Source organism: Hyperolius riggenbachi, chromosome 4, assembly GCF_040937935.1.
Source record: "Hyperolius riggenbachi isolate aHypRig1 chromosome 4, aHypRig1.pri, whole genome shotgun sequence".
Lineage (NCBI taxonomy): Eukaryota > Metazoa > Chordata > Amphibia > Anura > Hyperoliidae > Hyperolius > Hyperolius riggenbachi.
The window spans coordinates 466,306,763-466,320,264 of NC_090649.1; the positions used below are offsets into that span (position 1 = coordinate 466,306,763).

General features: G+C 47.5%; 2 protein-coding genes across 4 annotated transcripts in view; one reads left to right on the forward strand and one right to left on the reverse strand.

Moving 5' to 3' along the window:
• Positions 1–6,962, reverse strand: part of BROX (BRO1 domain and CAAX motif containing) — a 46,206-nt gene extending 39,244 nt beyond the window's left edge. Inside the window, exon 1 of one of the 2 annotated variants that reach the window (XM_068232870.1) lies at positions 6,787–6,962. The gene's annotated coding sequence lies outside the window, so the exon portion shown is untranslated. Of the gene's footprint in view, positions 1–6,782 lie in introns of both variants that reach the window. The other variant, XM_068232871.1, reaches the window with a different exon arrangement.
• Positions 6,963–7,362: 400 nt separating this feature from the next.
• Positions 7,363–13,502, forward strand: part of AIDA (axin interactor, dorsalization associated) — an 84,787-nt gene continuing 78,647 nt past the window's right edge. The window contains exon 1 of one of the 2 annotated variants that reach the window (XM_068279683.1): positions 7,363–7,621. In XM_068279683.1, coding sequence (XP_068135784.1) covers positions 7,515–7,621 — 107 coding nt within the window. In that variant the 5' untranslated portion in view covers positions 7,363–7,514. The remainder of the gene's footprint in view (positions 7,622–13,502) is intronic. The other variant, XM_068279682.1, reaches the window with a different exon arrangement.

Sequence of the window (13,502 nt, forward strand, 5' to 3'; positions counted from 1 at the left end):
TTGTATGTTCTCCTCGTGTCTGCGCGGGTTTCCTCCGGGCACTCTGGTATCTTCCCACAATCCAAAAACATACAGATAAGTAAATTGGCTTCCCCCTAAATTGGCCCTAGACTACAATACATACACTACATGATACATACTGTACATAGACATATGACTATGGTAGGGATTAGATTGTGAGCCCCTCTGAGGGGCGGTTAGTTATAAAACAATATACTCTGTACAGCGCTGCGGAAGATTTCGACGCTATATAAATAGTAAAGAATAATAATCTGTTGGCCCCCATACTACATGGAAGTGGTAAAATTGTCCAATGACTGGACAATAAAAAAAATTGGATGTAGGTATGCACCTTTAGGCTGGTTTCACAGTGGGACGTTACAGGCGCACGTTAGAGCAGCCTGTAACGCACCCCACCGCACAGCAACGAAAAATCAATGGGCTGTTCACAGTGCCCACGTTGCGTTACTTAGTAACACTGCGCCATAAGACAACGTACTGCATGCAGTACTTTATAAGCGGCAGAGCCGCGTTAGACTGCTTGCACATGCTCAGTAATGTTGGGGAGGAGCGGAGGGCGGCCAGGCACATGGCTAATTAATATTCACTGCACTCCGTGACGTGCAGTGTTTACTTCCTGGAACGGCCGCTCTGTGCGGCGATTGGCCGGCGGGACCACGTGATGCCGCATGCGTCCAAGAGTACGCATCACGGCATCACGGATGCCAGAGTGAGCTGCACAACGCGGCCCATTCTGACGTCTACATCAGAGAGCACCAGGCGTTGCATTAGGGGCACGTTATGCGACCATAACGTCCCCTAAAACGCAACGTCCTGGTGTGAAACCAGCCTAAAGGAACAGCATTCAGTTCCAGGTTGGCAGAACTATATATAAATATACTTAGAAAAAAAAAAAAGTAACGTTTTATAGTCACACTATCAAAATAATGGCAGCACACATTGTTAATTTCATAATTTTTGACGAACCATAACGGGGTAACAAAGAAATTGGCTAATAAAAATTGGACTTGCATACCAGGCTTTAGCCTTTAAAGCAGACCTGAACTCAGAACTTCCTCTCTGCTCTAAAAGATAAGCAACAGCATAACAACCTTTAAAGAAAAACATTTGTTACAGCTGATACAAATCCTGCAATAAATTTTCCATGTGTCTACTTCCTGCTTTCATGGAAGCAGATATAGGTTTAGCACCCTGTGTTTACAAATTAGCTGCTCTGCAGAGGGAGCCAGCTGACACAGCAGACAGATCAAATTACAGTTGTGATTAGTCACAGATGAGGGATAATAAGACAGGCTAAACTCTCTAAATACACACAGGGTGTATTTCTCTAGGTTTTCCTTCTGTCCTGCGCAAGTCCACTATAAATAGACATGACCGTTGAGATGCTCATTTTTCTGAGTAGGTGCAAACTGTGCTGCAACGTCTTCACAGACTGAAAAAGCAGCAATAAAATGCAGCAATGATCTTGGTTCATCAACACGCAGTTCATCGATCACCCCTACCGTTAACCTTTATTCTCTGAGCAATCAGCAGTTAAGAGCACCTGCTGTGTGATGTCTACCGATACAGCTAGTAAATCATTAATAAAGAAATTATTATCATCATCCGTCATTAGTCCCGCCCCCAGTCTGTGCTGCCGATGAGGTCGTCACAGATACTTTATACCGGTCACCAGCAGGGAGTGGAGGGCACAGAGGTGACATTATGTTCCGTCACATGATTAGCGAGCATGCAGTGGCCACACAGGAAACATATGACATGTAGATCTATCGCTGTTCAATAATAGGCCTGCTTATGGAAGGTCAGACAATAGCATATCTCCCAAGTGTCCCTCTTTCGGAGGGACAGTCCCTCTTTGGGAGCCCTGTCCCTCTGTCCCTCTTTCTCCCTCATTTGTCCCTCTTTCTATGTAAATATATATATTTCTCTACTAAAAATGTATTTGATTGACTCTAAACTTTATTCCCATCCTGTAAATAGATATATTACCTAATTTTAAAATGTTAAAATAAAGGAAAATGAACCAAGATAGAAAGGACCAGTGTGGTTTGAATTATAAAACAAACAAACAACATATTTTTCTCATGAAATCTTTATCATGTGTGTCGGGGGTCTGATTAGGGGTGTGGCTTATGTGTCCCTCTTTCTCATCTCAAAAAGTTGGGAGGTATGTAATAGTTTATAAGTAAATCTAACCTGCGCATTGCAGTGGACCTTTGGAGCTACTCGTACTACAACAATACACTGGCATATACAGTGGACTGAGCCTCAGCCTACTTTCACAGTAATGTGCTGCCATGCGAGCAAACAGCCGCAATGCAGCATTCACAATGCAGCCGACGCTTTTTTTTTAGGTCACATTCACAGTGGGACGTTATGGTCGCGCGTTATAAAGTCTTATAACGCAGCTTACCGCACTGCAATGCTAATCCTATGGGCCGTTCACAGTAAGACGTTAAAGTCGCATTAAAAAATGTTGCGTTGTGGTAACTCACTGCTTGCAGTGCGTTACTTCTTACCGCAGACATGTTGCGACTTTAACGTCGCATTAAAACGCAACATCCCACTGTGAATACAGCCTAAAGGTTATTCTGCTGTTGCTTAACTTTTGGAGCAGAGAGGAAGTTCTGAGTTCAGGTCCACTAATAAATATGCATCAAAGTCTGCTTTTAGCAATCTGTAGCTGGATGTCTGTTGTGGCACTACAACACCCAACGTGTTCTACCGAGCAAAACAAATGGGAGATTATCTCCGGATCATATTTCTCTCTCGGCAAGCAATGCTTATTAACTAATGACCAAGAACTCGCTTTCTATGTCAGCCTGCCACATGCTTCAACAGGTGTGCATGAATCACGTGACCTGTGATGTCACAGGTAATTATAGCAGCTCGGTAAGATGGTGTCACTGCTCCGAACTTACAAGTGGGAGAATTGTGAAAGAGCAAACAAAGCATATTGCTGAAGTGATTATCCTGGCCATTAAGGCGCTGTAGCAATCTACCAAGTACACACAACTGACTGCTTCTCTTCATTTGGGTGGGGAGAAAACTCAACATTAACCAGGGAATTTTTTTAATTTCCTGATTGAATAATTCTGGTCACAAGCCTGTTAAATGGAACTCTAAAGGGGGCATACATCTCTTGACTTGGCGCCCGATCGATAATTATCGAATTGGCTGAACATCGGTGGTGCCAAGAGCATCCCCGATCAATGATGCAACCAATTTTGGGACTTTATTGGTTGCATGTATCGATCGCACATGCTGGTAAATCTCGGGCCAATGCACTCAATTGGGTGCGCAGTGGTAATTTTGTGAGATATCGGGATGAGCAACAAACGCAACGGAACACAAGGGCAGGTGATATACCTTACCTGTCCGCTGTCGCCCGCCAGTGCCCATCTGTCTTCCGTTTCTTCCATTTGTGCTCACACGCTGCCATGTGCTATTCACCGACAGCGTTTCAGGCTCAAATGGTGGAAGCGGAAGACTGATGAACACCGCAGCAGGCAACAGCGGGCAGGTAAAGTATAAATGAACGCACACGGGTTCACATTGACATTAGGGGGACGGAAATGGCAGATGCAGCGTTACTAGGCCACTTCCCGAAAGAGGTCATGCTGAAATTGATTGAGAATTGGCCTGCACAGTACGGGCAGCCGACAGATCACTCTCTGATCAGATCTTACCATACATGTATGTCGTTTTTTTCTTGGAGGCCTTCTACCACTTGATTGATTGATCACAGTGACCCTAGGCAGGGTACTCACTCGACAGGTTTTCCAAGAGTGAAATCTTTCTCTTGGAGCCGGGACCAGCCTATACAACTCTAATAAGGCGCGGGGGGGGGAGAGGGGGCATTATTTCTTCACACGCCGGTACAAGAGGTTGCTTCCTCAGAAACCCATGCTTGTGAGTATATTATCTTTCATGTATTTGTACCACAAATCCCATACCTACAATACCGTACCACAGCAGATTGGGCTCCCAGTGTCCCTGTGTTTTTACTTTACGTTCTGACTATGTACAACATTGCCAGAATTCATCTCAAAAGATCTTTCTGGACAACAGTTAAGCTTCTAACACACTTTCAACCCTTGCTGCCCAGGTAGAATCAGGACGCTGTCCCTCGGGCGACAGAGACAACAACCAACGGTCTAGCGATCATTCGATCGATTCTCCAAACTTGGATCTGATTGGTAACATTTTTCTCCATGAACGATATTATTGGATCAGCCACTTGATCGTTTGGAAGAGTTAACGTTAATGGGCACCTTAAAGGGGACAATATGATTTTTCAAGTAGGGCGAACGAAAAAGTGGCAATTGCTAGCCACGTCTTTAGGAATTTACTCCACAGACGCATATGAAAAGGTGATAGATTTGAGAGGCTCTGATTGGCTGTGACCACTACCTGCTTTATGCTGGGCATACACGAGTCGACCCGGCGGCTCGATTAGCCGGCGGATCGACTCCCGCCGCGTCCCCACTCATCCCCGCGGGCGGCCGGATCGATTCCCGCTATTGTCCGCCCACAGGGATCTAGCGGGGTATTGATCAGACGGGTCATCGGACCTGTCGGAAATTATCAATCGAGCCATCAGTGGCTCGATTGATAAGGGCGCATCGGCCCCTGTATGCCCAGCATTAGTCTAAACAGAAACACATGATCAATAATCAAATGCTTCTCCTTGAGCTCAGCAACAAACAAGCAATTCTGATCAGAAGTGAAGAGGGGATCCCTGTCCCCGGGGTGTCATCGCACAATGAAAAGTGACATTTCTGAGCATTTTTATTCCTACACAAATTAAATTTGCCTTCTTAAAACCAAGTATTTTCAATTATTCAGGTTGGAGTGAGCTCTGAGATGTCTCCCAGCGCATCACCGAACACAGTGAATCCAGCGCAGGAGACTTGGGCGCAGCCGGCGCCACCATAGGCCATAATAAGAATTACGGCTATAGCAGCGCACAGGGAGTAACTTCGGCGCCGTCAGAAGACGGAGCTGAAGTTACTTTTAAAACACAATAATTCCTTATTTCATTCCCCACCATCCATGGTGGCCTGGAGGGGGAATAGTATTTAACACGGCCGGGAACTTGTGCAGTAGCAGGATCAGCCATATACAGGTTGTATCCTGTGCCCAAGTCTCCCGCGCCAATTCCTCTCGTACACGCGCATCACTGCTGAATATGCAAATCATCCTTTGTTGTCCCTGTAAGCCAAACACACCTGCAGATCCCCTGGAATGCAATGATGTGTCAGCTTGTTAATATTACAGAGCCACACTAATGCAACATTCATACAGACTGTTTTGGATTGATTGATCCTCATCAGTGCATGGTGTGGATTAATGTGGCTCTATGGGGAAGGACTGGAAACACCCGGAGTAACAGAGTACCCAGCAAGCTTGTAGTGAACTAGAATTCCCAGGACTCCCATCACTGCATTCCAGCGGTTCTGGAGGCGTGTTTAGCTTTCAGGGACATCAAAGATATGATTTGCATATTCAGCAGTGATGCATTGTAGGAGACATCTCAGAGCTCACTCCAACCTGAATAATTGTAAATACCTTCTGTTTTAAGAAGGTAAACTTCTGTTTTTCACATCAACTCAGTAAGAAGGCTTTTTGGTTTCATTTAGACCCTTACACACTCCTGGGAGTCCTGGTTCACCATGAGCTTTCTGGGTACTCAACAAATTAAATGACTTTTCTTCTGTTTTTACCACTACAGTAATACTTAAATTACTATCTGGGTAATATGTGGGCCTTTTGGCTAAGATCAAGTGTAGCATCTGTTCTTATCAGTCTCAGGGAGGCATGCTACTGGGAACCCCGGCCTGGTCACCCGGAGGAAGGACGCCTTGAACAAGTGATCAGGGGAGATGGGAACCTCAGAGCCTCTAGTAAAGGTGTCCGTCCTGGTTCATAATTCCCCAAAGGCTGACTGAATGGATCCACCATGGTCAAAGCTGAAGGGCTGAGGGCTTTGCTTAGGCGTACTGTCCCTGGAAGTGGCGCTCTAGGAGTACCTGAAAAACCGGGGCCCTGGAAAACCCCATGCCATGGCGGAGTAAGGGCGGAGTAAGGTGCTTAGGTCTGTACTGCCCATATGCACTGCTGACTAACGCAGCTCCTCTGCATTTTGGCTAGGGAGAGAGCGGAATTTTTATAACGCCGGCCGCAAGGTCGGGCCAGCTTGCTGGCACCGAGGACTTGTCCCCTGGGGACTCCGGTCCCCACCCCGACTTCCTCTTGGGGGAGCAACCCGGACCATGTGGGAGGCCACATGGCCAGGCCTTTTGGGAACCACTGGGCAGGTTGGGGTCCTCCTATCTTTCGGGTGTTGGAGGACCTAAAAGCCCCCTGCGCCGAAGGCAAAGGGGGGTTTCTCTTCAGGGAACACCGGAAAGGGCCCTGCTTTTGTGGGGCCCAGGGCTGCTCATGCACGTTTTTGTGGGGTGATTATGCACTTCCACTTTTCATGTGCATAAAGCCTTGCTTTCTCCTGCATGCAACAGGAGTCAAGAAAGAAAAAAAAAGTGGGCCTCTAAGACATGGTGGAAGTGAATACGTTCAGTGATCTGGAAGCAGGCCATGCCCTGTGTCTTCCTAATGATAATCCAGTGCAGTCTTTATACCCATCTTATTATACAATCAGCCACCCACAAGTGAACTACAACTTCCAGCAGTTGCTGTAGAGTTTGCTGGGACTTGTAGCCCCCTCAGGGACCCCTCCCCCTCCTGAATATGAAACATACTCACTCTGGGGCCCAGGCACCTCTCCCCTCAGCTGTGGCCCCCCAGCACCCGCAGAGTTTCAGGAAAGCTGTAGGTAAAGCCAGCTGATCTCTTCCTGGTTGTGACTATGAGGAAGTCTCCACCCTGCAGGGCTCAGTCACTGTGTCGTGGGAGGGGACAGACAAGTAAACACGGCAGGACAGGCTCTGCGCATGCGCAACGCCCTCACCCACTGCCCAGACACACTTTTATGGGCGGGGCCTTTCTCGTTGTGGGCACGTCCGCTGCGCCCTATTACATTTTTGTAGGCGTGTCGATTGCGTTTGTTGCATACTGTATGGGCGTAGCCACGGTCCCCATGCACCGCCTTAGTGGGCGCGGCGGAAGAACTCACTCATTCTCTTCCCCACCCTTTGGAGAGAACCCGATGATGTCATGCTCCAGTCTTCGGCGCATTCTGCGCCTGCGCGTCACACCCCTTTCCAAGCACAAACCGTTGCCGAGGAGACAGGGCGGCTCGCTGGAAGTGTATATATAGGTGGGCGGGGTTAGCTGTCTTTTGCTGGCCAATCAGCGCACCGAGGAGGATGAGTCTGGGCCGGGTTGGAGACGAGAGCGAGGCACGAGGCGCACCGAATTGGGTGGAGAGGGCGGTGTTTTCTGGCCGCAGAGGAGGGGCTGCAGCGGCATTTGCAGGCGCTGGCGGGACGGGTCCCGGGAGGGAGCGGCCGGAGGATGCACACAGCCCAGCCATGAATGAGCTGACCAAGACCCTCCAGAGGTGGAAAGCCAGCTTCAACAAGGGCGCCGACTTCGACTCCTGGGGACAGCTGGTGGAAGCCATAGATGAGTACCACATGTGAGTGCGGGCGTGACAGGACCTGTGGTGCTGGGGGAGCCTGGAGAGGAGAGGACCTGATGTGCTGGGGATACATAGGGAGGACCTGATGTGCTGGGGATACATAGGGAGGACCTGATGTGCTGGGGATACATAGGGAGGACCTGATGTGCTGGGGATACATAGGGAGGACCTGATGTGCTGGGGATACACAGGGAGGACCTGATGTGCTGGGGATACACAGGGAGGACCTGATGTGCTGGGGATACACAGGGAGGACCTGATGTGCTGGGGATACACAGGGAGGACCTGATGTGCTGGGGATACACAGGGAGGACCTGATGTGCTGGGGATACACAGGGAGGACCTGATGTGCTGGGGATACACAGGGAGGACCTGATGTGCTGGGGATACACAGGGAGGACCTGATGTGCTGGGGATACACAGGGAGGACCTGATGTGCTGGGGATACACAGGGAGGACCTGATGTGCTGGGGATACACAGGGAGGACCTGATGTGCTGGGGATACACAGGGAGGACCTGATGTGCTGGGGATACACAGGGAGGACCTGATGTGCTGGGGATACACAGGGAGGACCTGATGTGCTGGGGATACACAGGGAGGACCTGATGTGCTGGGGATACACAGGGAGGACCTGATGTGCTGGGGATACACAGGGAGGACCTGATGTGCTGGGGATACACAGGGAGGACCTGATGTGCTGGGGATACACAGGGAGGACCTGATGTGCTGGGGATACACAGGGAGGACCTGATGTGCTGGGGATACACAGGGAGGACCTGATGTGCTGGGGATACACCGGGAGGACCTGATGTGCTGGGGGACGTGCACAGGGTGGACCTGATGTGCTGGGGACATATAGTGAGGACCTGATGTGCTGGGGATACACAGGGAGGACCTGATGTGCTGGGGGGCGTGCACAGGGTGGACCTGATGTGCTGGGGACATATAGTGAGGACCTGATGTGCTGGGGACATATAGTGAGGACCTGATGTGCTGGGGACATATAGTGAGGACCTCATGTGCTGGGGATACACGGGGAGGACATGATGTACTGCCTGCTGTACATGAGGTGGACCTGATGTGTTGGGGGTACACAGGGTGGACTTGATGTGCTGGGGTACACTGGGAGGATGTGCTGGGGGCGCACGGGGAGGACCTGACGTGCTAGGGGGGCGCACGCCGACTAATGGCTCACCCTGCTGCTGTTCCAATTACGTACAGCATTAATTACTTTTCCGCCTCTGAGTCGTAGTAATTTGAGGTCTGGCTATTGCCTACACCTGAATTACACTGCCGCGCGGCCATAGACATAACATAACGTAATGTCTATGGCGGTGCACAGGTCAGGCGCAGCGTGGGGAAGAGCTGCGCCAAAATGACCTTCCACAGAAGGAACTGTTGCGCTGGGAGTGCATGGGAAGGGGGAGGCCTGTTGTCCGTGGGATGGGTGCGATCTGTTGTCCTGGGGGTGCATGGGGAGGGGGGGGATCTGTTGTGCCAGGAGGGTGTATGAGGGTGATCTTTGATTGGGGGTGCACTGGCAGGGGAGGAGTACATGGAGGGATCCTGGTTTTTTTTGCGGGTTCACAAAGGAAATATCCTTTTCCGGGAAGTACCTGCTATTCTGGGTGGACATGGGAAAGGGAGGGGGGGGGGCTGATATACTTGGCAGGTTACACAGGGAGATCTGCTGCTTTGGTGAGGAACCGCTCCACCCGCAATGCCGTGTTGTCTCTGTACTACAATACAAGGAAGTATTTTCAAGCCGGTAGTTTGCCAGTATTTTGCTGCTATGTGCTGGGTTTGCTTGTGGAGCTGAAGTTAAAGGACAACTGTAATGAGAGGGATATGGAGGCTGCCATGTTTATTTCCTCTTAAACAATACCAGTTACTTGGCTATCCTGCTGATCCTCTACCCCTGAAAATTCTAGTCATAGACCCTGAACAAGCATGCAGCAGATCAGGTGTTTCTGACTGAAGTCTAACTGGATTAGCTACATGCTTGTTTCTGGTGTTGTTCAGACACTACTGCAGCCAAATAGACCAGCAGTGCTGCCAGGCAACTGGTGTTGTATAAAAGGACATAAATATGGCAGCCTCTAGATACTTCTAGCTTCAGTTGTCCTTTAACTTCTGGGCTATGGACACATGGTGGGACTGGCTGTACTGGAGGTACATGGGTGGGATCTGCTGTGCTGTGAAATGGGGGGACATGCAATGCTGGGCGTACAAGGGAATACTTCCTGTACAGCGTAACCTTGGGGAACCTGCAGTGCAGTGTGACTAGCTGGGGCCTGATGCCAACTACAGCCGTTGTTGGCCTTAAAGAGACACTGAAGCGAAAAAAAAAATGATGATATTATGATTTGTATGTGTAGCACAGCTAAGAAATAAAACATTAAGTTCAGATACATCAGTCTAATTGTTTCCAGTACAGGAAGAGTTTAGAAACTCCAGTTGTTATCTCTATGCAAAAAAGCCATTATTCTCTACGACTTTCAAAGTCGTGGAGAGGGCTATCTTCTGACTTTTATTATCTCAACTGTAAGTGAACAGTTTTTTTTCTCTGCCAGAGGAGAGGTCATTAGTTCAGACTGCTCTGAAAGAATTATTTTGAATGCAGATTGTTGTGTAATCTGCACATATTAGAGAATGATGCAATGTTAGAAAACACACTATATACCTGAAAATAAAAATATGAGAATATTTTCTTTGCTGCTAATCTTCTAGTAATTATTCATAGTACACAACCAATTCATTATATCATATTTTTTTTCGCTTCAGTGTCTCTTTAAAGAGGAGCTGTTAGGTATAAGGTCTCAGAGAAAATAAACACATAGATCAGTAGCTAAATATTGGCTGTACTTACATTACATATGCATTTCACTGTCCACGTTTGGATTTCACAGAATTTGTATATAGTATATGCAGAGATAGATGCTCCTGACAGCTCATGGCAGGCTCCATGTTTTTCTGTCAAATGTGTCGTCATGTCCTGCCTGCTTCCTGATCACAGAAAAGCTCGTACTGAATAACACAGTGTGCAGTGAATATTAATGAGCCATGTGGCTAGGAACAATAGCTGACTCCTGCAGTGTACTCTGCCCGGAGATTTATCAGTGCTACGCGCTGGACTGATTACAAGCTGCTGTAACGTCTCATTAGCAGCCGAGGGGAGGGCCCCAGAATGCTTTGCAGTATAGTATGCGGCTTGCGTCCTCTTGGGTCTAATTAGCTTTTCTGATAAGCACACATCAAAGGTAAGAGAGATTTTTATCTTCACTAATGGCTTTCTGGCTTCCTTCTAAACTGTTTAACACAGGAGAATAGAGGTTTAAATTAGCTTCTGCAGCCTGACAGTTACTCTTTAAAGCAGGATTGTCACCATAAAAATCAAATTTCAACAGCAATTGGTCCGAGTGTATTAAGTGATAACGATGCTAATCCTGCATTCAAAACTGTCAACACTTTTTCTGCTGTTATGGTTTGGAGTTATCCCATACCTTAGGAACACTGGGCCTTTAATAGCCATTGCCATTCAGTTGAATGCTGGGGTCCTTTTTATCTATAATATATCTATTGTCTTCCCTTTATTTCCCTGCCTAGCTGAAACATGATCCTCTGCTCACTTGTGTTTACATGCAAGGCTGAGGTGACTCAGCGATTTGGAGGAGAGAGAAAAAAAACAGGTAAAGGGAAGAAATTACATCAGTATTTTGCCTCGAACTGTGGGCAAAATACATGATTCCCACCAGGAACAGAATTCTGTTTATTTGCTATATAAAATTCACTGAAATCAAAACGTGGACAGTACAATACATCTGTTATGTAACTAGATCAAGTGTATATATATATATATATATATATATATATATATATATATATATATATATATATATATATATATATATATATATATATATATATACATACATACATACATACATACATACATACATACATACATACATACATACATACATACATACATACATACATACATACATACATACATACATACATACATACATACATACATACATACATACATACATACATACATAATGTTTTCTTTTTTCTCTGGCATAGTATGGCTAATCCTACTGCTTAAAGCGGAGCTGAACTCAGAACTTCCCCTCTGCTCTAAAAGATTAGCAAACATTTTTTTTGTTACAGCTGATACAAGTCCTGCAATGAATCTGCAGTGTCTGCTTCCATGAAAGCAAACCTATTGTTAACATCCTGTGTTTACTAATTACCTGCTCTGCTATGGCAGAGGAGGTTCCTGAGCTGACACAGCTGAGAGATTAAATTACAGTGGTGGCTAAACTCTAAATACATACAGAGTGCATTTCTCTGTTTTCCTTCTGTCCTGTGCAAGAGTTCAGGTCCATTTTTAAGTGACAGCTACGTCAGCTGGTAATCGAGGGAAAGTGCTTGTGCCAGATCCGGTTAGGGATAACACTGCGATTATCTGTTTAGCTTGGTAGAGTCATAAAAAGCTGACCTGCCAACAGTTTGAAAGATGTGACGATCTTATCTGCTGATCCAGTCAGATATGTTTGTTTAACAAAACGAGTGCAAAGCTGTCTCCTGCAGCTAGTGTTGGGCGAACATCTAGATGTTCGGGTTCGGGCCGAACAGGCCGAAAATGGCCGCGATGTTCGGGTGTTCGACCCGAACTCCGAACATAATGGAAGTCAATGGGGACCCGAACTTTTGTGCTTTGTAAAGCCTCCTTACATGCTACATACCCCAAATTTACAGGGTATGTGCACCTTGGGAGTGGGTACAAGAGGAAAAAATTTTTTAGCAAAAAGGTTATAGTTTTTGAGAAAATCGATTTTAAAGTTTCAAAGGGAAAACTGTCTTTTAAATGCGGGAAATGTCTGTTTTCTTTGCACAGGTAACATGCTTTTTGTCGGCATGCAGTCATAAATGTAATACATATAAGAGGTTCCAGGAAAAAGGACCGGTAACGCTAACCCAGCAGCAGCACACGTGATGGAACAGGAGGAGAAGGCCACGCTTTGTGAGACACAACAACCCAGGCCTTGCATGAGGACAAGAAGCGTGCGGATAGCATGCTTTGTACCGCCATGCAGTCATAAATGTAATAAAGATAAGAGGTTCCATAAACAGGGACCGGCAACGCTAACCCAGCAGCAGCAGCAGCACACGTGATGGAACAGGAGCAGGCGCAGGAGGAGAAGGCCACGCTTTGTGAGACACAACAACCCAGGCCTTGCATGAGGTACCGCCATGCAGTCATAAATGTAATAAAGATAAGTGGTTCAATAAACAGGGACCACGCGGCAACGCCTACCCAGCAGCAGCAGACGTGATGGAACAGGAGGAGGCGCAGGAGGAGAAGGCCACGCTTTGTGAGACAACAACCCAGGCCTTGCATGAGGTACCGCCATGCAGTCATAAATGTAATAAAGATAAGTGGTTCAATAAACAGGGACCACGCGGCAACGCTAACCCAGCAGCAGCAGACGTGATGGAACAGGAGGAGGCGCAGGAGGAGAAGGCCACGCTTTGTGAGACACAACAACCCAGGCCTTGCATGAGGACAAGAAGGGTGCGGATAGCATGCTTTGTACCGCCATGCAGTCATAAATGTAATAAAGATAAGTGGTTCAATAAACAGGGACCACGCGGCAACGCTAACCCAGCAGCAGCAGACGTGATGGAACAGGAGGAGGCGCAGGAGGAGAAAGCCACGCTTTGTGAGACACAACAACCCAGGCCTTGCATGAGGTACCGCCATGCAGTCATAAATGTAATAAAGATAAGTGGTTCAATAAACAGGGACCACGCGGCAACGCTAACCCAGCAGCAGCAGACGTGATGGAACAGGAGGAGGCGCAGGA